Here is a 26584-nt window from a genome sequence, read left to right as displayed (position 1 = left end):
GCTCTGCTTCATTCCATAGCTCCCACTCCCTTGTAGCATATGTCTTCTAGTTTGACTTTCCTGGAAACCGTCACTATGTCCCACGGTGACCCACAGGTGATTACATTATCTTCCCCTCCTGTCTCCCTTCTGCCGGCAACTGCCGTTAATAAACATTCTGCTTCAGCTAGAAGCCCAGGAGTCGTCTAGATTTCTTCCTTTTATTCATTTTGACAAGTATCTGCTGAGGCCTTGATGAGGCATTCTTCTAGGTACTAAAGATACATTATGAATCAGACAGACACAGTCTTTGCCTTCTCTTCATTTTGTTACCCACATTCCGCCCAGCACCAAAGTCTGTCCATTTTACCTCCCAATTCCTTTTTGTATTTTCTCCTTCTTTATTCTTTCTTCTCCTCATCATGCCCAGTCGACCACAGACTACTGTAGTCATGTTTCTCCTCCCCTCTCCTCCCCACTTTGCTACAGGGGATCATTCTAAACATTCAGATCCAAACTTATCTTGCCTAATCAGGATGCTTCATCACAACGTACATAGCAAGATCCTTTGCATACTATGTACAGATGTTTGCCAGTCCCTGCCTATCACACAACCTCCTTTTCCTTCACTCTACCCTATAGCTGGCTGCACTGGACACACGGACCTTCTATGATGTGTCACTGTGTCCTCACTTCTATGCTTGTGCCGGGCTGTTCCACCTTCCTGAGCCACCCACACGTCACTTGCCTGCCTCCAAAACACTTCTATCCTTTGAGCCTCAGCTCAAAAGATCATTCTTCTTGGCAGTCTTTAACCCTTCCAGGAGAATTTAAGAATTAATCTCACTGCCGTTTGCTGGAAACCGATATCCTATCTTCTTTTAACTGCTGGGATCTCTTCGGGGGTTCTTTTTTATAACAAGAGTGGCTGTCACATATAGACAGTCACTACACATTTTTGGAAGAATGAAGACAAAGATCCCCAGTCCCTGTTACACTAAAACTAACACTCAATTCAGGGAGTCTGAATTGGTAGCAAAATTTTGTTACCTTAGCCCTACATCAGAGCTAAGAAGCCATGTCTGGTGCACACAGCCTCCATCACTCTGTCTGATGTGTACCGGGAACATAGACATCGCTGAATGAAAAGAAGCACGTAACTGACACAGAAGATGGAATTCAGAAAGCAGAATGCTCATCCTAGGAGAAGGATCAGGGAATTTCTTTCCATCTGCATGTTTCTCATTCTGTGCCTTCCATTTCCACCAGTCCTCTGTAGTTAGTGCGGGAGCAGCCCCGCCAGCATTCCCGTTCCCATCCTCTCCCAGCCGGGGTCCCAGCGAGTCCCCAGCCCGATGTCTGTGTAAGCAGCCAGTTTACCTGCCACCATTCACTCTCCCTTCAAAGCTTCCTCTCACCTGACCAAGTTCTCTTTACCTTTTCCAGTTCCACCCAACATCCTCTGATGAATTCAGGGCTCCTTATAGCTTTCGACACAAAGCCTATGTACTATGTACAACTTCTAGTTTATATCCCATGATAATTATATACTGCTTTGTTATTCACAATCACAACCATCAAGTCATATGAAGGTACCATATTCATAAATCAAAAACACAAGAATACTGGCAATTTCATAATCTGAATCTTGCGCCTCGGCAAGATTCATCTTAAATTCCTTTCAGACCATCCATGCATTTCATATCTTTTGTATCCCCAACTGCATCATTCACAGGATTGGTACTGTGTGAGAAATCAATAATTACATACTTATTGATTCTTTCACTAACTGAAAAGCTCTCTGAAGACATAGACTATCCCGGTTAGCTTGTAATACTGGATATGGAGATCGATGTGGATGGCAGTGAAGAAGGTAGGACCTGAATAAAGGGGGAGGGGGCACATGTGTCTGTGTTCACATCATTGAAATATAAGTTAAAATCTCAACATTAGCCCATAGTATAAAGGCATAATACAGTGATAGAATCAGAAAAAAATCTGTAGTTTCCTACTTCCTTGATCTATGTACTACGTGCTTTGTGCACTTAGCTCTCTGTCAGTCCCTAGCGTGGAGGTGTCCTCTGCTGCGGTAATTAACTATGAAAGGTTACCTCATATTTCATGCCAAATAACTTCTTATTTACTTCAAGCCCTCGGTTATTAACTGTAACAGAAATAAGACCACGTACATAGAGCCTGATGTTTTTCTGGGGGGAAAAAAATTAAATGAATGTCATCTATAGTACAGAAAAAGAAAAATGAGAGGGGGCGTGTCACAAAATCCAATCAGCTCAGCCTGTTCTTTATGCCTTGCTTCAGATCAGGCGGGGGGAAGACGCCTGATGAATGAGAGCAGCCTGTAGCCCAATCCGTAATAGAACACATCTCCCAAGTTCACAGCGCTGCATTTTGTGACGCAACTGACAGGGTACGCTCGTACCCAACATTTTCTCCAATGAAGAATGTTCCTTATTTTCTTCCATAATCACATCAGAGTGACTAGAAATTGTGAGAATTTCTTCCTGAAAAATGCAAAACTATCAAATCTTAGTCTTTGTGAAATTAAATAACCTGGACTGTAGTGTCAAAGTGGTCTAAGTTATTAAATAATTCAAACTCTTAAGATTGTCCCCAAAAAAGTTAAACTAAGTCATTTTACTGATGAGAAATACATGAGAATTGTCACATTCGACCAGTGCTTAAATGGAGTTGAAGTGACAAAAATATATAGATCCTTGAAAATCCACCTCCCCTTTTACTTATTTTTTTTATTTTTTAATATTTTATTTATTTATTTAGAAAGAGAGAGAGCGTACATGCCAGCAGGGGAAGGAGCAGAGGAGAGAACCCTCAAGCCAACTCTGCCTGAGCGCAGAGCCCAACACAGGGCTTGATCCCACCAGCCCGAGATCGTGACCTGAGCTGAAATCAGGAGTCTGACACTTAACCAACTGAACCACCCGGCACCCTCCTTTTTTTTTTTTTTTTTTTTTTTTAGTATGGAAGGGAATGTTCATTTATGTGTAGTTCAATGGGCATAACCTCGATCTCATAGAAGAACATCCAGAGGACAAAAAAAAAAAAGGAGGCGCCAAGTGCAAATTCGTTACCTACAAGCCCACCTTCTCACTCTTTGTTCTACACCTCCAGCGAGCACCTGATGGAAATTCAAGTGGCCCCACCCTCTGGTGCCTGTATCCCTGATTGTCATGATCTCATCTCTGATAGCACACAGCAAGAGAGATCTAGATCTCCCTCCTTTTTGTAGTCTCCGCGCTTTCTCTTCAAAACATAGAAAAATACGAGCCATATGTAGCCTCAGGAAAGGTGGTTTATGACACGCTCACATGCTCTGAGCACAGCATTGCTGTGTTGTCCCTGTCGCCTTCCCTTCCTGCGTCTTCACCAGCACAGCTGGAAGCCAGGACATCACCTTACCTTGACCACAAACAGTAGCCGGTTTACCTTGCTCGCATTTTAATCACTTGATCTCCCAAAGTGGCAATTACACGGTGTCCACTCTACACCATGGCTACCAAAGGACCCTCGTGGACACGGCTGTGTATGGTTCTGACGCTTTTGAAGTTCTAGAATATCCTTAGTTTAATGGTCGTATCTAACTGAACAGGAAGCTGGAAGTTCGCCACTATGATGAGAAGCTGTACAGTACGGGGTGCCTGTGCTCTCGGTTTCCGCTCAGGTCACGATCTCAGGGTCATGAGATCAAGCCCTGTGTGGGGCGCCACGCTCAGCGGAGAGTCTGCTTCTCCCTCTCCTTTTGCCTCTCCGCCCACTCTCTCTCTCTCTCTTTCTAAAATAAGTAAGTAAATAAATAAATAAATCTATCTTTTTTTAAAGAGAGAGAGAGAGAGAAGCTGTACAGTACAGATCTTAAGACAAACCGAGACTGTATGCTCCTGAAGAACTCATTCAAAAACCTCCAATCTTTTTTTGCTTTATCGTTTTTCTTTCTTTTTATTTTTTTAAGTAGCAGCGTGGGGTGTGAACTCACGACCCTGAGATCAAGACCTGAGCTGAGGTCAAGGGTCTGATGTTTAACTGACTGAGCCATCCAGGCGCCCCAAAACCTCCAGTCATCTTAATTTTAGTTTAGCACCCACTAAAGCAGACGCCATTGAATATGGAGTAAAAATGGCTTAAGTATCTAGAATCCTGTGCCACTTCATACATATTGTTCCGGTAGAGGAGACTTTCATTCTTTCGGGTCTTATTTCTCACACCTCAAGCTAGATATATTTTTGCTTTGCTTCACTTTAGCTTTGATTCTGATTTCATAAGCTGCTCCCATTATTTTCCTGAAATCGCTCACACCTACCTAACTCTTGACTCTTACCTAATTCAGTTTTCTCTCTGAAAACCAGCTCTGCCCTCTCAGGAGCATTTGAATAGTCAACTAAAGCTTAGTTCCGTTTATCTTGGTGTCTCTGTGTCCGCATCATTGTATTCCAATGTCAAGAATATCTGATCAAAAGACAGTTTCCTTCTTTCAGAAATCTAAAAGTTTTATAGGCCCCGGAGTAACAGTCAAATATACTGACAAAGTGTCTGCACACAAGGATGGACAGGCTTTTCCGAAGAGAACTCACACCAGTCTCAGGAGCCATTCACCACTCAGGGTTCGGTGGACCAGAAAGTCACAGCACCATCTTGGTGGGTCCTCTCCCATATTTTCTTTCCTTCAGGACAGGAAAGTAAGAAGGGAGAGGAAAAATCCACTTTAAGTTATTGCTAGAGACAATCCTGTGTTAGTGTTATCATCACCATTTTTTTCACAAGAGAGAGAGAAGAAGAAATGAGCAGCCAGAAGTTCCACGAGCAAAGAGCGCAAGACTGAACTCTCGTGTCTTTGTGACACCTAGGGTGCTGCTTATCTCCTTAGGTCCCAAGTACATTATCATTTTTAGAGAGGTAAATTAGATTTAATGCATGATAGTACTTTACCATATTGGAAGAATAGTTTAAGGAAATAATAACAAATCATGTTCACTCTTTCTGTAGTTATAAATCAAAATTTCATACTTCAGAAAGGTTTTTTTTCTATTGGAATTAAAAGATTGCTGGACAGCTGAACAGGAATTATCATGCTTCCGTGACATTAAAAGTCTCAATAATAACCTTTAAGCCTGGTGAGTGCTGAAATACACCGGAATATTAGGGCACTGTCTCTAGACACATTTTAGATTCCCAGTATATGCCCCCTCAGAACAACCCAGGAACAGCCTTCTGACAGTTCTGAATCCTCACTGGGCACCTGAGAATGAGCTTCTGCCTCTTCCCAGGCCAGTGGTTCTAATCCCTCTAAGCAGACCAAGTGAGAGCACGTGAACGTGCAGCTTTATGATTTACTACAGACAGTGACTGACCAGGATCAGTGGGAGAAACAACAGGACAGGTTCTCCCAGAAGATCTCTCCGATGCATAGGTTTGGATTAGTTCTTTTATACATGAGTCTTATTCTTCCTTTTAAGGACTTCGTTGATGAAACAGTGGTTCCAACCACTAGCTACTCTTGTCCAGGCGTTCCTTCAAGGTGAAGCTCGTAAGACCAACTCTAATTACTGCTACTGAATTTGCATGGTTTTTTTCCTCAGAAAAAGTCCATTATAATCACCACAGGGTGTCCCAGGGTGTGCTAAGGTCTCTCTATTTTCTCTCTTTGTCTGTCTCTCTCTCTTTTTCCTTCAGGCCGAAGTGACCTGTGTGATTTCTCCTGGGATGACTGTCTGACGCCTCTGGTACCCTCCCTCCCTCCTGTATAACAGATTTCCCCTTCCTGTCCTCACATGCCCGTTAATCAGAGGCTACACGGATATGGTCCCACCAGGTTGGAGAACTGGTGGTATGAAAACTAAAACCCTTAGGTTTAAAAACAAACTACAAACAGACAAAGCCAGTAAAATTCCACCTCTTTTTTTTTAGATTTTTTTTTAATTTGTTTTGTTAGAGAGAGAGAGAGCGCGCGCGCAAGCACAGGCAGACAGAGTGGCAGGCAGAGGCAGAGGGAGAAGCAGGCTCCCCGCCGAGCAAGGAGCCCGATGTGGGACTCGATCCCAGGATGCTGGGATCATGACCTGAGCCGAAGGCAGCCGCTTAACCAACTGAGCCACCCAGGCGTCCCAAATTCAGCCTCTTTGATCTTTCCTTCCAGAATATCCATGGCGGCATCCTTCACCTTGTCTCCATTTTGTTTTAACTGAAGTATCGTTGATACACCGTGCTGCATTAGTTTCAGGTGTGCAACACAGCGATTCACTCGATTCGTAGGCTATGATATGCCCACCGTGTAGCTGCCGTCGGTCACCATACAACACCATCGCAAAACCGCCGACTGGATTCCATATGCTGCACCTTTCATCCCAGTGACTTATTCATTCCATAAGGGCAAGCCTGTACCTCCCACTCCCGTTGACCCATCTTGCCTATCTCCTCATTACTCCCCTCCAGTAACCACCGATTTCTTCTCTATATTTAAGGGTCTGTTTTGGCTTCTTTTGTTTGTTTGTCTTGTTTTCTAGATTCTACATATAACTGAAATCATGTAGCGTTTGTCTTTCTCTGCTTGACTTTATTCACTGAGCATAATACCCTCTAGATCCATCCATGTTGTTGAAAATGTCAAGATTTCATTCTTTTTTATGGCTGAGTAGTATTCCTCTGTGTGTGTGTGTGTGTGTGTGTGTGTGTGTGTGTGTGTGTGTGTGAGATATGCATGATCTGTATCCATTCATATATCAATGGACATGTCCGTATCTCAGCTCTCAGCTATTGTAAATAGTGTTGCAATAAACACAGTCACACGCATGTGTCTTTTCAAAGTAGTGTTTTCATTTCCTTGGATAAATACCCACTAATGGAATTACTGGATCATGTGGTAACTCTATTTTTAGTTTTTCTGAAGAACCTCCATACTGATTTTCTCAGTGCCTGCGCTAGTTTGCATTCCCACCCACAGAGCACAAGGGTTCATTTGTTTCCATTATTTATCATTGTTACCTTGGCCACCATACCCCTCTTCCCTTAGACTGAGTCCTTGCTTCTGTTGCTAAGCCACTGTTCTGTTCATTATGAAGCCGGATGCTTTTCTGACCACAGCATCTCATCATCTTCCCCCATGAGATCTGTAAGAATCATTATGAGTTGTTACAACGCTAAATATGGTTCACCACCACACACCCACTTCAAAGCTCTCTGTGTAACAATATTTGTAGAACTGAGTAAGACTCTTCTTTCTAGCCAATGACAGCCCAAGTTTGTTTGGGTTTTGTGTTTTTTTTTTTTCTTCTGTACATCCTAAAGGGATTTTTATTCACTTCCCAGATCTTGTTATTCTTAACTACTATTCATCCAAAGTCATCTCCTATTGTTTTCTTCCTCCCTCTTTGCCACTTGCACAACATAATCTTGCTAAATCCTTCTTTCTTAGCACCAGCTCCTAAGTAATATCCAACAACTATTCCTTGCTTTGTCTGAAAATCTTCTTCCTAAGCCTGGTTTCATTAAGATTCGCCGTGGCTTTGTGTTCTGCATGCCAAATGAGCTTAGTTCCAGTTCTTTTCATGAAAAAACTCACTGTGTCAAACACTAAAAATCTCTAACAGTATAAATGCCCAATATCATCTCTAACTTTGTGAATTGACAAATGTAAAAATAGAAATTGCCCATATATTTCTCAAAGCCTCTCACAGACCAATGTTATAAACAAGCACTTAAATTTGAGGATACAGTTAGTGGTGGTTGTTTGAAATATGGCATTGTTCATATTACTGTGTGCTTTAAGGCAAGAAATTTTCACTTCAGGAAATTACAGAAAAGTGACAGAAGACATATAAATGGATGCTAACAGACCATACCTTCAAGTCACTTCACTTCACCTCCATGGTTGGCCCTCCAAAATATTTTACTTAGATCAGACTAACACACTGAAGCAGTCAGGGCTACAGCTTCAAGAAGAAGAAAAATGAGAGATTTCACAGTTGTCCCTGACCCCAAAGGTTAACTGGAAACAGAGGCGTGCTCCAGCTTGCAGGTCAGGAATATCTGCTTCCCAGCCTTTGTATTAATGAAACAGGAGAAGACGACAAGATACTCAAAGCTAAGGTAAGGCTATAGTCAAGGGGGAAAGAAAAAAAAATGCATCTATTGAGAACCTACCAGGTGCTAGGTCGGCACTGTGATGATACCTAGATATTAAACATCACTTAATCCCTAGAAAACTCCTAAGAGATGTCATGACTCCCCTAACTCCTCAGCAAGGAACCTTCAGGAAGTGTTGGTGGTGACAGGAGCTTGCGCAGCTCTGGCAGACACAAGCTTCTCTCGCTCTTCTACAGGGACAGTGGCTAGGAGCACAGGCTGGGACATGAGGCTGACTTCAGAGGCAGGCTCTGACCCCAGCAGCTAGGTGACCTTTACCAGACACTCATGTGCCTCAGCACATGAGTGTCTGGTAAACCCTGAGGCAGATATGCCTCCACAAGTCTCAGCATCTCATCTACCTACAGAGCCTCCCAACGGCCTCGGACACGCAGGTCACTCTCGTTTTCATTGCTCTTCCCTCCCAGTTTGTTGTGTGAAGGCAGCAAAGGGCCCCCTCAGGCACGGCTACATGACTGTGGGGCCCATCGGAAAATGAAAATTCAGGGTTTCTTGTTCAGAAAGCAAAGAAAAAATGCCATCAAAAGTATTGAAAGCACTTCTTTCCTTCGGTGGTCTCTCCACCTTTTATGGTATCTTTTAGTTGCTATTTATGTCAGTCCACGTTAAATAAAATATTAAATTATTAACATGACTTTTATCATTCATTTTTATATCATGAGATGCCAGTTTAAAAATGCAAATATCAGGGGGCGTCTGGGTGGCTCAGTGGGTTAAGCCTCTGCCTTCGGCTCAGGTCATGATCCCAGGGTCCTGGGATAGAGCCCCGCATCGGGCTCTCTGCTCAGCAGGAAGCCTGCTCCGCCCTCTCTCTCTGCCTGCCTCTCTGCCTACTTGTGATCTCTGTCTGTCAAATAAATAAATAAAATCTTTAAAAAAAAAAAAAAAAAAAAAACAGAACATTAAACCAAGCATGAGGCCCTTCCAAACATGAAGCCCTGGGTGACAGATGGTCATGTGCCCTCGCCCTCCTAGAGTTATTAATTTTAGTCAGGTTGGTTAAAATATATAGATTTCCAGGCCCTAGCTTCAGAGATTCTCACACAGGTGGTGTAAGGTCAATCTAGAATCTATTTTTGACAAGCTCTTCCTTCAGCACTTCCAACTCCCTGAAGTAACGTTCACCTTCAGGCACCGGCTCTGGTAGTTCACGGCTTTCCTTTCTCTTATCTCTTCCATCCCTCATGGTCAGGGGTTACCACTGAGGAAAAGTCCAGACGGGAAGGTGTGGCAGAGAAAAGGAACACTACTCGGGTGGACCCGTGGTTTGTAAGTAAGAAGGGATCATCTGCTTGGCAGTTTGATTAGCTCCCTGGATCTGCTATTGTGCATCCCTACTTCTGTGCTCCGGGACAGGCCTGCAGGCAGGGGTATCCATAAACTGACGTCAGACTCTCTCCCCACCCTGCCCCTTGCCAAGGCTTCTGTCTCCATAACCAACCCAGTCATTCCACCTGCCTCTTTAAACCATACTCTTTGGAACCCCTTCAGCTCTTCCTCTCCCTCAACTCATACCTCCAGACTGATCTGTCCTTTCAGGTTTTCCTTCCAGATCGCACACCAACGATCCTCCTCTTTCCTCTATCCCCTCTGCCTCTAGCTTGATTTGGACCTTAACCAAATCACGAGTCTTGAGTCACGGGAACCATCTTCCAGGGAGATTCCAAATCTGCCTCCGTTCTGAGAGTCCTCTAAAATCTAAGACTAGGGGCACCTGGGTGGCTCAGTCAGTTAAGTGTCCGACTCTTGACCTGGCTCGGGTCAGGATCAGGGCTGTGAGATGGAGCCCGCGTCAGGCTCCGTGCTGGATGGAGAGATTGCCTAAGATCGTCTCTCTCTCCACCTGCCCCTCCTCCCTTCTCTCTCTCTTCCAATCTCTCTCTGAAAAATAAATAAATAAAAATTTTAAAATGAGCAAATAAAATCTAAAACATCTATAATTCTCCCATTCAGAATCCTTTCATGGCTCCTGAGCGTCTCGCTCACTGCAGGAGACTAAGCCTTGAGGATATGGCTCGTTGTGCCACAGACACTAAACGCCAGCCCTGCCCAGCCCGCAGCAGTCCTGGAAGCATTCCGTCTCCTCCCCCTCTACGGCGCTGATCCTCCCTCTGCTTTGACCAGCCCTCTTCAGAACCTCCCCTTTCCTCATCTACCTGAGAACTTCTCATTTGTCGCTTTGCGGGTTAGCTCAGAAACCAACTCCAAAATCACTTTTTTTTTTTTAAAGATTTTATTTATTTATTTGACAGAGAGAAATCACAAGTAGATGGAGAGACAGGGAGAGAGAGAGAGAGGGAAGCAGGCTCCCCGCTGAGCAGAGAGCCCGATGCGGGACTCAATCCCAGGACCCTGAGATCATGACCTGAGCCGAAGGCAGCGGCTTAACCCACTGAGCCACCCCGCCCCCAAAATCACTTTCTTTTGGATTTTCCTAACTGTCCTTCCCACCCTATCATGGCGGCCCCCACTGCTGCTCTTCCTCTGATCCCTGTGGCGCTTGAGACAAACTTCCCATCTCCTCTCAGCCAGGCTGGAGAACCTTGCGGATCACGTTGTTCTTGGCATGACACAGGCTCTTGATAACTTGAGGAAGGAGGAACGGCAAGAGGACAGAAAGGAGGAAAGGCTATGTCTCACATAAATTGCTCTCCTGCCACCAGTTCCACTGGCAGAATACCATCTCCGCTGCAGCAGTCTGAGCAACTGAAAAGACCATGCCGATACCCATTAGAACGCCTTAAAAAAGACCCCCATTCACAGCCCACGGAAGAGGCTCTTACAATTCTTTCTTCAGCCCTCTCTCCCTTTGACTTCTGAAGTCCAACCGCTGTCTTAAAGACTTCAATTTCCAACGGTTTTTCTCCTTTCTGCCAAACTGCCTTCCTGAACCTGTTTTCTCCTGGGAAGTCTTCCCATTTTAAGTGTATAACCCACCTAAGCTGCTCCACACTACAGAGGGGGAAGAGATCACCTGAGAGAGAACGAGATTTGTTATGAGTTCCCAACACGGACGGTGCGTAACACAGTGCCTCAACCCTGGCTGCATGTCACGCTCACCTAAGCAGCTTCCAAAACAACCCAGCTCAGGGCCCATGGCAGGCCCATTAGAAAAGCACAGGCAGGGCGCCTGGGTGGCTCAGTGGGTTAAGCCGCTGCCTTCGGCTCAGGTCATGATCTCAGGGTCCTGGGATCAAGTCCCACATCGGGCTCTCTGCTCAGCAGGGAGACTGCTTCCTCCTCTCTCTCTGCCTGCCTCTCTGCCTACTTGTGATCTCTGTCTGTCAAATAAATAAATAAAAATCTTTAAAAAAAAAAAAAAAAAGAAAAGAAAAGAAAAGCACAGGCAGATTCAAGTATCTCTACATATCTGTCTTCCATTTTCCAGTGCCTTAGGAAGCACACCTCTCTACACTATCTAGAAACCTCCAGATCTTTCTCTCCTTTACCCTGCTTAGCCTAACAACAGAAGCCAAGGGAGAACACAACAATGCCCATAACAGTGTAGGAAAAGGAGGTTGTGCACATTCATAACAAACTTTGTCCATGTCCAAGGAGTCGCTTCTATTTTTTTGCCTCCTGATGAAACTTCTTACTTCTATCAGGCCTCCTATTCTTCCTCTGACCAGAAATCCTTGCCTTAGTTTCCTACCTGAAAACTTCAGTATTAAGGTCCACAGCCACATCTTTCAGAAACTGGATGATATATTTAGGTCCTTCGTCCCTGTGGACAGGTCTCTTGTCTCCACTTAACTCAAGAAACTCTGCCTTGACCTGTGGGTGCTCTGCCCGCCTGCTGGGAATGACACCGTTGACCATCTCCAAGCTTTCTAATGGTACCAGGCATACTGCCAGGACCCTCCTCTCGTGTCTGATGCTGGTTCTTTCCCAGCCACATTCCCCTTTCTCCGTGGGTCTGTATCAGCTGTATCCTGAATGTTCTGGGTCTTGCAATTCACTGTTCTCCATGGGTGGTCCTGAACTAATGGAGGGAGACTGAGAATAGGGAACACAGAAACAACCACCTTTAAGTGGTCATAGAGGTATGGTCGAGAGCTTTTATAATAGAACAATCATAGCATATCCTGAGCAATTATGGAAATAACATTTTTAAAACTTCAAATCATAGAATTTCAAAGCTGAAGCTCAGTTATCTCAATCTTTTGAGTCTTCTGAACTATCAGAGCAGTTCAACTCTATGATCAAGTCCTATGTGTTGCGAAGAACACACTGAATTTCCTTCAGACAAAAATGAAATTTTAATCCCAACTTTTTAGGTATTGATCATGCTTCTGGGTTGAGGAGCACCCTCATGGCTTCAAAGAAAAACTTCTAGTGTTCACACGGTTTCTGGGTGTGTGAATAACAATACCCAGATGCACACATACCTGAGCGTGGACGAGAGGCTGCACGTCCATTATAACTTCCTGTATGCTGGTCTGTGCCTCAGAACTAGACGATGAAGCAAAGCTGACTAGACTCCTGAATTTTCTCTCAGCGAGCATGCCCCACACGTTTCTTCTCATCCCAGGGTTGAACGGCGACGATTTCCTGGCCGTGGGTCTGCACAACGGCAGTGTGGTTTACACTTACAACTTGGGATCGGGCACAGCCAGTATCACCAGTGATCCCCTCGATCTGAGCCTCGCCATCCACACCGTCCGTCTGGGGAGGTGCTTCCAGATGGGCTGGCTGAAGGTAAAATGTCATCCCTTCTTCCGTCCCGCAGCTTTGCTGAGCATTACCATATGCCATCGGATCTGTGCAGTGGAGGCCAGAGGCAACAGGCCCGTGCTTCCTGTCCCACGCAGTTCACAGAAAATGCCCACAGCTGAGGATGAGAGGCACGCTTGCAATTAGGTGGTATGGGCATAAGTAAGCGGGATGACTAATGTAGAAAAGGTGAGAGAGAGGGCTCCAGAAATGCTCCCCCTAAAAGGTGATGTTTGAGCATACCTGCAAATAAATGGGAGTTCAGAACAACAACAGCGGCCAGTGTGGCCTTGAAGAACATGAGTAGTTCAGTGTGGCTTATTAGGTAGGGAGGAGCAAAAGAAGTGGCTAACTGGTAGACCAAGTCTGTATTATCAAAGGACTTAGACGTCACACTAAGAAGTTTGATTTTTTAAAAAGATTTTATTTATGTATTTGAGAGAGAGAGAAGACCATGAGTCGGGGGGAGAGAGAGGGAAAAGAAGGCTCCCCCCTGAGCAGGGAGACCGACTCAGGGCTCCATCCCAGAGTCTCGATCCCAGGACACTGGGATCATGATCTGAGCTGAAGGCAGACGCTTAACCAACTGAGCCACCCAGGTGTCCCCAGAAAGTTAGATTCAGTGTTTTATCAAGAGCTATGGGGGAACTACTGAAAAACTTAAGAAGGGGGATTGGGTACCGCAGTCAATTGACTTTTTTTGATAAATGACTCTGGTGGCTGTATTGAGAAAGGAAGGGGAGGGACCAAGGCTAGACGGAGGGATACCAGCGGGATGCTAGCGCCTGATCTTTGGAGAACTGTGATTTTGATTGAAATGCAAAGCCATGACTGCTATATTAATATATCCATGGTAACAGACACCAGCAGAGAAGCAAAGAATAGAGTGGTGAGGTCTTTTTTTTTTTTCCCCCCCCAAATTCAGGTCTTTGTGAATTTTTCATGCCAAGTTAATGGGAAATAACAAAACAGTATCTTAACAGTTCACCCTGGGGAATTAATTCCTTTTTTAATAGGTTTTGAATTCTTTTCCTTTTGAAGGTAGATGATCATAAAAATAAATCCGTCATCTCCCCAGGAAGACTGGTTGGTCTCAATGTCGTCAGTCAGTTTTATGTAGGTGGCTACAGTGAATATACACCAGATCTCTTACCCAGTGGAGCTGATTTTAAAAACGGCTTTCAAGGTAAGGCATGGATGGTTTTACGTTCTACCTACCTGTTTCAAATTCTGAGACAAGAAAAAGCCTTAAATAATGTACTTCTTGTTCCAAAACCAGAAATATGGATTTCTTTCTAATCAGATTTGATCAAAATTTGATTTTAATAGAAAGCATTCAGTCCCTGTTCATTCATCAATTTCTACCTATGTACTACGTGTGTAGTGTGTTTCCATGAAGAAAACAAAGATCCCCGCCCTTGTGAGTGTACATTCCAGATGGGTAAAGACAATAAACACTGAATATGATGAGTAAGTAAAAATACTAGAAGAAAAGAGTATAAGCTGACAAATTCTGTAGGGGGGGAAGGAAAAATAGAGCGTGATATGGGGGAATCAGGGGCATGGCTAAGTTTTTTTTTTTTAAGATTTTATTTATTCATTTGACAGAGAGAGAGAGAGAGATCACAAGTAGGAGCAGTGACAGAGGGAGAGGGAGAAGCAGACTCCCCCTGAGCAGAGTGCCCAAGGCAGGACTGGACCCCAGGACCCTGGGATCATGACCTGAGCCGAAGGCAGATGCTCAACTGACTGAGCCACCCAGCTCCCTCTAATTTTTATATATAATATATATATATATATGTATATAGGGTGCTTTTTAATATAGGGCAAGAAAGGTAAACCTCACGGAGTCACAGTAAAAACTAAAACTCCAACTAACTTTGGAGCACACTTGATATGCAGGCGAGAAATGACAGCGGTTAACTGATCCACACACCACTGAAGTGCAGCCCATAAGTCAAGAGGGTTAAGGGGGAACATTATGCTTGAGGAAGTGTTTGTATTGTCATAGTCTGTCTCTCTGTGTTCAGAAGGGAAATAGACTCAGACCTTCTCCCACAAAGCTGATTACACAGTAGAGTGGTGAGATAAAGACATGCATTGAATTATTATATAGTGCATTTGGTGAAAACAAGCTTTTTGAAGGATCCTAGTCTCAGAATATTTGCTCAAGGAGCTGTTGGTTATAGAGTCCTGGGCCACCCGCCCGCGACCAGCCTACTCTCCGGCAGAAGTCCAGGAAAAGGGAGCAGGGTGTGAGCACATCTCGGCAGGACAGGAGTTGCCATCACAAGCCATTCCAGGCACTTGAGTCCTCTGCCTGCCTGGTAGCATCCTTCTCCCCACCTTCCCCGACTTCTGCCGAAACACGGATGCAGGAGCCCATGTACTGGAAAATACGAAAGCAACACAGCTAACCTGCATGATACAAGGTCATCTTCCGGTAAAATGAATTCGTCTGCCCAGGCTGTCCAGGAAACTTTTTCCTTGAATATGTAATCAGTGCTGAGTCTCAGAAGGGTCTTACAGACGAGTTTAAAGCATATTAAGGCTCTGCTCAATATAGGAGCTCGACAGTTCTTGCACAGCAGCAGATCATCTGGAAAGGATTGTAAGGGCATGACAAATCAATGAGCTCTTATAAACACTATATTCAAGAAAAAGGATGGGTAAACTTATGAATACAAAGATGTGCATCTTCCCCTTAGCAAGTGGAGACTCTGGGGGCAGGAGGGGGTCATCAAACCTTGCTGTCATTTATTCACAGACGAGGCTTACGTCAATACTCCGGGAATAGGGATAAGAGCGTGGACTCTGAAACCCAAGAACCAGCTGGGGTGTGCACCCCAGCTCTGCCACCTACAAGCCTCAGGGCCCTGGCCAGTCATTTCCCCGTGCCTCACTGTGCCTCACCTGTCAAATGGAGTAAGAGCAGCACTTCTCTCCTGTGTAGCTCTGAAATTGAGGGAATGCTGAGAGAGCACAAGGTTGGCGCCTGGCTTACGGTGCCTGCTTCACATTGGTGACAATGACGGCGCTGCTGGTGGGACGGGGCACAGCTCCTCTCAGACACTGGCTTCTCCTTCTCCACTACACGTACACTGGTTAGGAGCAGGCTCTGGAGTCGGGGCGTCCTCAGATTCAGGCTCTGCCACGTAGCCACTACCTAACTTGTAGCCTGCCCCTCGGACTCTCGGAGCTTCCATTTCCTTCTCTTTTCTCCTCAGAGGAGAAAAATATCTACCTCATAGGGTTCTTCTGAGTTAATCAATTAAGTGAAATAATTATAGTAAATGCTTATCCCCAAAACTAATGCATGATAAACACTCGATGTATGTTGATATTATTATAATTCTATCGCGTGTCCTTGGATTTGATATCGTCAGATTTATTGAAGTCCAGGGCTTCCTGTGGTTTTCTCGTGTGATTTTCTCCCTTGTATTATGAATTTTCTGTACACTTGCTAATGAGAACAGAGGCTCTCCCCAAACCACTCATTTTGTCGGTAAGTGTGTCGGGAAGCCAAGTGCAGCAAGCACATGGCGGATCCTTCCTCTGACAGAAACACTAGGATTGCGCACACCTGGAACCACGTCTGCTGCCAGGGTTCCCGGGATCTAAGTCTTGGGCAGGTTGTCTCAGCAAATGCCTCTTAATCTGATCTCATGGAAGTTCCATGACCTTGAAAGCCCCTAATCTTATCACTTGTCTCTTGAATCCTCCCCTGCTGACTGCCTCTCATCCATTATTAACACACGTTCTCTATGTTCTGAAAATTTGGGATACTTCTTGCGAGTGTACCATCACAACCGGATCACAGCAGGACCCACTACTACTGTCTGTAAAGAAGGATATAGGATAATTTCCTTAAAATATAGATTTCTGGACACTATGCCAGAACAACCTCATCATGACATCTGTGATGGAATCTAAAAATTTGCACTTCGATAAATAAATAAATAAATTTGCATTTCAATAAGCTTCCATGAATTTGGAAGCCACTGTATTAATTAATCATAGCAAAACAAATGCAGGGTTTCTTGAAAATTTTTAATAAATAGACTAAGGTTGGGCTCCTGGGTGGCTTAGTGGGTTAAAAGCCTCTGCCTTCGGCTCAGGTCATGATTCCAGGGTCCTAGGATCCAGTCCGCATCAGGCTTTCTGCTCTGCGGGGGGCCTGCTTCCTCCCCTCTCTCTCTCTCCCTGCTTGCGATCTCCTCAAATGAATAAATTTAAATCTTTAAGAAAAAAAAAAAATAGACTAAGGTTACCACATGTGCTTTAGAGTGGTGATTACACATAGTAAAAGAGTATATGACTTAGGCTTTCATATTTTTATAAACACTAGTGATAAATGACTCTAATCCAGAAGTTCCCTGTCTAAAATATAAATCCCTACTGTTGATAAAGCCCATTTGTTTTTGTTCTGGAAATGGTTTCTATTGAGCCATGACTTCCCTATAATCTTTAATACTTATGAAGATCTTGAGATTATTTAACCCTTAACCAGAATACTCGACATAAGCCAGACAGAGAAGGCCTTACTCTCTCACCTGCTGTAAGAACTCCACCCTCCTCTCCAAAGTTACATCTCTTCCCAAGCTGCAGGGTTCTCAGCTTGAGGTTCCTGGGTGGGATTCAGTGGGTCCTTGAGTCTTCTGAAACCACACCCATAATTGTGCATGTGCCCATGTGCATTTTTTTTTAAAGATTTTACTTATTTATTTGACAGAGAGAGATCACAAGTAGGCTGAGAGGCAGGCAGAGAGAGGGGGGAACAAATACCCCACTGAGCAGAGAGCCCGACGTGGGGCTCGATCCCAGGACTCTGAGATCATGACCTGAGCCGAAGGCAGAGGCTTTAACCCACTGAGCCACTCAGGTGCCCCCCCATGTGCATTTTTATGTGAAGAAGATCCCTCACGTTTGTCAGGGTTCCAAGATCTGTTGCTTTCACTGACTGACCTATTTAGTCCTAACGTGGAACCAGAAGTTAATCTAGTCAATGTGAACCTGGGGAAATCTACCGTCTCAGCTATTATTCTAGTGTTAACAGCAGCGCGGATTCATTGATACCAGTATTTATGGTATCAATACCATACTCAGTATTACTCAGTATTTATCACTCAACTGAATACCAGAGTGGGCATGAAATAGATTCAGATTCATCGACAACACTGTAAAGAACATGTTATTCCAACTAAAACACCTTGTTCTGCCAGTATGGTCAGTTTCTTGCTAGTTCAGCTTTCTCTCTTTCTCTCTTTTTAATGGCATGGTACTTTTCAAAACCAGAACACAAGGTGAGGGGGAGAAAGGATTTATTGCCACAATTTAAGTATTATCTTACTGTCCAAAAAATGCCACCACTTATGTGATACACACGGCTGATGTCTTCCACGTCTTTATCATAAGTACTTTATCATTTGCAGGAAGTATGTATTGAATATGTGGTGCATGGTGCTAAACTTTTTTTTTCCTAAGATTTTATTTACTTATTTATTTGGGAGAGCAAACACAAGCAGGGGGAGGAGCAGAGGCAGAGGGAGAAGCAGGCTCCCTGCTGAGCAAGGAGTCCAATGCTGGACTCCATCCCAGAAACCCGAGGTCACAACCTCCGCCAAAGGCAGAGACTTAACCGACAGAGTCACCCAGACGCCCCTGCATGTTGTGATACTAAGCAGATTATACTTTGCTGTGTTAGTAGGACTGAAAATATACAGTATATATTCTACATATGGCTTCAACTGTCATTGCCCATAAACTGCATATGTTGGCTGACACGAAGCACCTCTCTGTAAAATAAACACATTTAACTATTTGTATTAGCCAAATGTTTCTCTAAATATAGCACTGCCATGTTTTTAGCCAAAAATCTATTTCAGCAGTTCCTCATAACAAAAGCACTTCATTTATCCATACAAAGGAAAAGTGGTTTTAAATGAAATTTCAGAATTTAATATTTGTAATAGTCATTTGCAAGTTTTTTTTAGTGCATGATTATAAAAACTACAAAAAGCTCAATTTTTGCTAAAAAGAAAAAAAAGTTTTATAAAGGCAGTAAATGTCTTGAGACAATTAGGGAGACAGAGTAGAGTATGCCACCTGCTAATTGCCAAGGATTATACTGGCCAGTTTATGGATATTACCCCATTCCTCTTAATTCACAGAATAGTTATTCTTGTCCCCATTTTAAAAGCACAAAGATTGGCACTCGGGCTTGGATCAGCTACCCACAGTGTGGCTCTTGAACCCAGAGCCACATGACTCCACTCTATACTTACACTTCTGCTCTTTGCCGAGTGCATTTCACTCTGCAAAAAGCATGGGAAACCCTGCTTTGTTAATTAAGTTACCTGGCTATTCTGTATACAGCTAGTAGCATTCATTAATTTCTTCATTTTGTGCAGTGCTTTTTTTGTGTGTAAGAGCAGATGGCAGGACTTGGAGAAATAACAAAGGTTAAATCTGAGGCAGGACAATCATTGTTCTCTCACAATAAGAAAATATCAGTGCCTGCTGAGAGCGGTGCTCGTCAGTGAAAATGCCAGTGGAAATTAAGTTGGAAAGTAAATCCTTGACCTTTCAAAACTGAGCCCATCTTTTTCACCATGAGGAATTATTCCATGCTTTTAGCTCGTTAAAGTTTCAAAAATAAAATCTAGGCTAGCCTTTATTTTCTCATTTTAAAGACACTATTTGTGACTGATAACCCTATTGACTTTAAAATACTTTATAAATAAACTGTAAGTGTTGAAGGAGAGAAGTAAAATTATAATACATTTCAGGGTCCCAAATAGTTGCATATAAAGTCTTTGTTGAACTGACCTTTTTGTTTATATTTTCCTAATCTTGGGGTGTTAAAGATCTTTCTTTTCCCAGCACTACTGAATGCAATTGACAAATAAAATAGTATATATTTAAGGTGTAGAATGTTATGATTTGGAATACATATACATTGTGAAAAGAGTACTATGGTCGAGTTAACACATTCATCAACTAACATGGCTACCTTGTATGTATGTGTGGTGAGAACACTTACAATTTACTTTCTTAGGAAATTTCAGGTATATAAGACAGTATTATTGACTATAGGTGCATGCTGCGTATTGGATCCCCAGGACTTACTCATCTTATAAGTGAAAGTTGGTACCATTTGACTAACCTCTCCCCATTTCTCCCACTCCCAGCCCCTGGCACCACCATTCCACTCTGCTTCTATGAGCTAAACTTTATTTAGATTCCATATATCAGTAAGATCATTCAGTGTATACGTGGGAAAAACCTTTCTAAGGATATATGCAGAGACCAGTCTGTGAGGGAAAAAAAGAGAAATGAGACAACATAAAAATTACAAACTTCTCTACATAAAAAAATAAGAGCTTCACCATAAGAAAAATTAAATGGCAAATATTAAACTGGGGAAAGTATTAACAATATAAGACAAACAACTAATACACTCATTATGTAAGCAGGTCTTCCAAATTAATGTTTAAAGTGGTGAATAGAGGGGAAAAAATACATAATGAACAAATGAAAAAGAAGAAATACAAATGGCTTATAAATTTATTAAGAGGTTTTCAACCCCAATTAAAAATAGCAAAAGAAAGAGACACCTGGGTGGCTCAGTCGGTTAAGTCACTGCCTTCAGCTCAGGCCATGATCCCAGGGTCCTGGGATCGAGTCCCGCATCAGGCTCCTTGCTCTGCAGGGAGTCTGCTTCTCTCTCAGCCTCTGCCTGCCATTGTGCCTGCTTGTGTGTGTGCTCTCTCTCTCTCTCTGACAAACAAATAAATGAAATCTTAAAAAATATATATTTAAATTTATTAAAAAAATAGCAAAAGAAATTTTTATTCTTTACTTCATTTTAAAAGGAAACACAATAATCTCTTGCATGTGATGATTATGAAAAAGCAGATGTTCCAGTAGTGAGTGGGGGAAATAAAATTGTGCAAAATATCTATGACACTGGGACATCCTTCAAAGCATTCATATCTTTTGTGCTAGTAGTATTACTACTAGAAAATAATACTAAGAAAATAATTAGCAAATACACAAAGAATATCCATATAATGTTAATCACAGAATTATTTTTAATAGCAAAAAAGTAGAAATGAGTCAATTGCCCAATATTTGAAGGTTAACTTGGTATATTATATGAAACAACAGTAGGCCATCATTTAAAAATAGTTAATGCTATGAAAAAAGGGTTAATGGGGGCGCCTGGGTGGCTCAGTGGGTTAAAGCCTCTGCCTTCGCTCAGGTCATGATCCCAAGGTCCTGGGATCGAGCCCCACATCCAGCTCTCTGCTCAGCAGGGAGCCTGCTTCCCTCTCTCTCTCTGCCTGCCTCTCTGCCTACTTGTGATCTCAAATAAATAAATAAAATCTTAAAAAAAAAAAAAGGAAAAAAGGGTTAATGGTATTTATGCTATACAAATGCTTGGAATACTATATATTATAGAGTTTAATGTTTTGTTTACAAGAAAATACAGCTAACCATAGAAAAACTGCTATATGCATAATAATTAGTATGTTAATAATTAGTGGTATATAATACATACCAAAATGTTAATAATTGTCTTTTCTGGGGGCAAGGGGTGGCTCAGTTGGTTGAGCTGCCGACTCTTAGTTTTAGCTCAGGTCATGATCTCAGGCTGCCCACTCTAGGTGGTGGAGTCTGCTTGAGATTCTTTCCCTCTGCCCCACCCCTGCTCACTCTCTCTCTCTCAAATAAATAAATAAATCTTAAAAAACAAAAAAACAAAAAAAAAACATTGTCTTTTCTACAGTGTTGATACTGTAAAAAAATAATTTTTTTTCTCTGTGCTTCTCTGTGTTTTTATATTTTTATAGTCTTTTTTTTTAATTGACATATATTACTTTATCATGAAACAAGTGCTTCTTCAAAAATTCTCTTCTTGTTTTGTCTGTTTCTTCCAGTGTTTTAATATGAAGTATTTTTGCCTTTCTCCAAGGTTGCATTTTCACTGTGCAAGTTCGTACTGAGAAGGGCCGTTTCAGAGGCCTGGGAGACCCTGAGGGCCACCCGACCGCCGGGCGCAGCGTTGACCAGTGCGATGCTTCTCCCTGCAGCTTAATGAAATGTGCCAACGGTGGGACATGCATAGAGGGTAGATCTGCTGCTTAGTAAGTATAACATTATTAAATAAGAAACTGGTAGGTCATTTGCGTGCTAAGCAGCACTCCACTCATACACACTAGAAACCCACACCGATGCTCACATTCAAAATGTTTTGATGTGACTTCCTAGGTGACTGGGCGACAGATAAAAGCACCTGGGAAGGGTCCATGCAACATTTATACCATCTTCTCTATTCTTTTAAACAATGGAAATAAGCCACTACATCTCATTCCAGACACCATGGAAAAGAATCTTGAATTCATACCGTTGAGAGTGTTACCAGAAACGTTCATCAAGGGTTTGCCTACCAGATTCGCTTTCGTATTTGGATTTGAGCTCTGTCATAAAGGGCCTCTCGCTAGGTGGACCCTCGCAAAGCTGTGTGATTTGACTTCCAAACTACGTTAGTATGAAAGAAAATGACCTATTGAGTGGGAAGAACAAAGGAGTGTTGTCTTGTAAGGAACCTCTTTTCTTGGGCACCTCCCCGCGCATATGTAGTGTGAGAAGGTGCTCTGGGAATATGCCAAAGAAAGAGGACGTAAGCAGTGCGTCCTTCCATTTCTTCCACTCTAGCTATTCAATTCAGTTTCTTACATCGTAGCTGTTCTCCATCTGTATGAGACAGCCACAAAGTGATCGGTCAGCATTGTCCCACAGGGCATGTCAGGAGGCATGATGCCCTTCGCCACGAAGCTAGCTCCCTGCAGAGCAATTCGGGAAGTAAGATATCAGAACATCCCCTGGAAGACAAGGGTAGAAAAGCACCCAGTTTTTTAACACCTACGTGAATCCCTTACCTCCCCTGAACAGTTCTCCCCCACCTCCTCACCAGAAAATAACCCAAAGCAAAGTGCAACGTTCAAACGACTGCTAATTACGATGCACTGAGTTGGTGAGGAAAGGCTTCTTGGCAGGAAGCAGATGGGGAGGTGGTGGAGGTAGAGGGGAATTAGAGAGGTGGTAGAGAGGTAGAGAGGAGATACCATTAGATCTTCCTATGTCTTACCCAAAACTACTCTCCAGTGACTTCTTAGGACATGTAGAGTAAAATCTAAAGCCTCCACCATAACTGATAAGGCCCTCCATGATCTGGCCGTGGCAGCCTCTTGGACCTTCTCTCTCATTCCCTCAGTATGCTCAAGTCTAGTTAGTCTGACTCTGTCCTTGGAATACACCCAGCTCATTGCAGCTTCTAGACCGGTACACGGTATCTTCCAGCAGGGGGCACCCTTGCCATTAGTCTCCGTTTGGCTGCCTCCTTATCACCTCCTCAGGAACATGCTCCCCCTTAGATCAACCCAAAACTATCCCTCCCTCCATTCATTCTCTATCACATCATCATATTTTTATTTTCTCCATAAATATTATTCTCAAATTTTATTTGTTTGCTTGTTTACATGTTAGGTATTATTTTCCCCTGACAATGGGCCTGATCTCTCATTCTACCATTGTATCCCTCACACCTTGAAGAGCTGCCCAGCATAGAATAGGCATTCATTAATTATTTGTTCAGTTCATGAACCAATGAGTAGCTATTCCATGAAAAAGTAGAAGTAATCTTCATTCCAAGGGTTCTAAACACAAGTGCCAATGTAAGGACAAGCAAGGTGACCCCATGACGATCATGAGCATGAAGCCAAACTGACTAAACCTAATACTATAACTGATTAGCTGTACGAAATGGGACACAAGAAGTATAGGAGGATGGGAAATTGACGTGATAGATAACAGATTTGATGTGATAGATAACAGATTTGATTGTCCTCAAGAATGAGACAGAAGCAGTTTCTAGGCAGGAGAAAGCCACGGTGAAGACAATCCTGTCGACATCCCCTTACAGCATGGATATATCGGAGTATCAGTAGGAGACAGTTTTGGAAAATCTAAGCACATTATGAAGGGACTGGTTTTAATAAATAGCCATAAAAAAGGAAAGAATTAATTTAGAAGATATTACAGAGAAATATTCATGGGATATTATGACCTACCAATTACAATTGTGGGAGGAAGGTCAGTGGGGAATCAAATCTAAATTAATCCAAAACAAGAATGAAAAGTCTTGGTGTTCTGGAATGTCCAAGGCATCTACTGTGCTGATCAGTAAATTTAAAATATTAGCTGAATTTTATGGAAACTTGCGAAGAAAAAATGTGTAATGTGCTCAAGGCCATGGAGGTACTTAGGACAAAACCTGAGGCTTGGGACACCACCGTCATAAAGATATGTTTGAATTAGCTTAACCATTATGATTTTGTTGTTACTTCTTTACAATCTTTAATGAAATCTTTAGGTTTGCTTTACAACTTATGCATTCTAATTTGCTATTTAACTAAGCTTAGTTATTCAAAAAAGCAAATTTACCTCACTTTATCTAAGGAAATGTGGTCATTCTTCAGGTCATCTATGAGGTGTTTTTGTCATCTTTTAATGTGATAATAAGTAAACTGATAGTAATAAAGAATGGAAGTAACGGTAAGAAAGTAGAGGAAACTGAAGGACCACGTAAGAAATTCACTCCAACTCGTCATAATTCCATATGGAATAAAGGGCCTGTTTCCATTTAAAAGCCACAGGTGTTTATCTTGGAAAATACAGCAAGTGTAGATAGACACTTAAAAACTATTTGCAGATCATCTTGAGTAATATAGAAAATTTTCTTGATCTGTGGTAACAAAAGTAATACCATACAATTGCACAGCAGCATTTTTGCATACATTATTTCCATTGCTCCTAATCACACCTTCCTAAATTAGTCGCAGCAAATATCCTAGTCCCAATTTAATGGATGGGAAAGTAAGCCTCAGAGATTGCGAGTGAATCAGGAGGATAAACCAACACTTTAAAAGTAGTATAGCAGTCCCCCAAATCAAATGTTCTAGCTCCAGGATGAAAGCTCTCTCCAGAACCTAAATAACAAGAAATGAATTTTAAAGCAGCTAATGATATAGTAAGGTAACAAAAGTGTTAAATATCTCTTTAGCTGCAGGATGTAATCTGTTCATTTATTCTTAATTTTTTTAATGAAGTTGACTTCAATTGACTTTTCATATTTTCTCCAAGTTGGAAGTAGCTTGCCTTGTAACACAAACCCTGGGGGTTTCATCAATTCCTGTGTGGGTGGAAAGCTGTTTCTCACGGTCTAACTTGAGAGCCTTGACTTGAATAACCATAGATTTGACTAATCATGTACAATGGGAACGACACCTCTGACAAGTTTCTTTACAGGATTATAAATCTTTCTTATCAAAATTGGGACCAATGTTTGGGATCTTCTTACCAAAATAACAACAAGGGGAGACTGGGTGGCTCATGGGTTAAGCCTCTGCCTTCGGCTCAGGTCATGGTCTTAGCAGGGATTGAGCCCCACATCGAGCCCCACATCGAGCCCCGCATCTGACTCTCTGCTCCGCGGGGAGCCTGCTTCCTCCTCTCTCTCTGCCTGCCTCTCTGCATACTTGTGATCTCTGTCTGTCAAATAAATACATAAAATATTTTAAATAAATAAATAAGTAAAATAACAAAAATAGTCACCATATTGACTACACGTGAAGCACTACTGTACAGGCAGAAGTAGCTCTTGTGACTATTGCATATAATAACTTACTTAAAGTACAGCTTCCTGAATTTAAAAGAGGCAAATTTTATGGTGTGTAAATTATGCCTCACTAAAGCTGTTTAAAAATATTAAGGTTCCCACTCACAGATATTCAGTTCTACTAGTAGCAGGAGTTTACAGAGAATTTTACTCCTTTCAGTAAGGTTTGTAATTCTGCTCCAATCTCAATAATAGGAATCCTTTTTTAAAAGATGTTTTCTTTGTAATGTACTTTTCAGTGGTGTTTAAGAAGTTTTCCTCTAGGGGTGCCTGGGTGGCTCAGTTGGTTAAAGCCTTCGGCTCAGGTAATGATCCCAGGGTCCTGGGATTGAGCCCAGCATCAGCTCTCTGCTCAGCAGGGAGCCTACTTCCTCCTCTCTCTGCCTGCCTCTCTGCCTACTTGTAATCTCTGTCTGTCAAATAAATAAAACACAATATTTTTTAAATGCTCAAAAAGCAAGCCCCAGCCCAGAAGCATAAATTTCATGGTGTTTCATGCAAACTCTCAAAATTGCTCAGAGTGTCTTACCAATGCATAGCTGGATGGTATACATTAAAAAAAAAAAAAACACCTCAGAATGATCCTTTGGTTATCTGCCTCACAGGTGGGAGTAGGAGACCTTATGGATACATAAAGGAAAGTCTTGTGCCAAGTAAGGTAGGGGGTCGGGCTTGATAAGGTGAGGACTCTGGACTCAGTAAACCCTGCAGGCCCTGCTTTCCTGTTCCAAGTATGTCAGCATACAATGATCCAGCTGTGTCCTAATGCTGTTTCTCAAATGAGGGTATAATAAGGCAGAGTTCATGGAAGGCCTTCATGCTCCTGGGATGAGCTCTGATGCAACAGAGAACCAGTAAGCTATTTCGGTTGTTAGTCAGCAGCCAGGGCTAAAAGAAGAGATCTGTTTAGTTGTAACTTATCCATATATGTACATGCGTTTTGTGCAACAGGTTTTTAAGCAGATTTTACTTCAT

At 42.6% G+C, this 26584-nt stretch overlaps 1 protein-coding gene across 1 annotated transcript in view; it reads left to right on the top strand.

Annotated features, from left to right (window-relative positions):
* Window positions 1-26584, top strand: part of EYS (eyes shut homolog) — a 1637266-nt gene that overhangs the window by 1572154 nt on the left and 38528 nt on the right. Inside the window, 3 exon segments of the mRNA XM_032341352.1 lie at window positions 12686-12852; window positions 13909-14053; window positions 21845-22016. Coding sequence (XP_032197243.1) covers window positions 12686-12852; window positions 13909-14053; window positions 21845-22016 — 484 coding nt within the window.

Source organism: Mustela erminea, chromosome 4, assembly GCF_009829155.1.
Source record: "Mustela erminea isolate mMusErm1 chromosome 4, mMusErm1.Pri, whole genome shotgun sequence".
In the NCBI taxonomy this organism is placed as follows: domain Eukaryota; kingdom Metazoa; phylum Chordata; class Mammalia; order Carnivora; family Mustelidae; genus Mustela; species Mustela erminea.
Note: the sequence above shows the minus strand (reverse complement) of the source record. Positions and strands in the feature narration are given on the sequence as shown.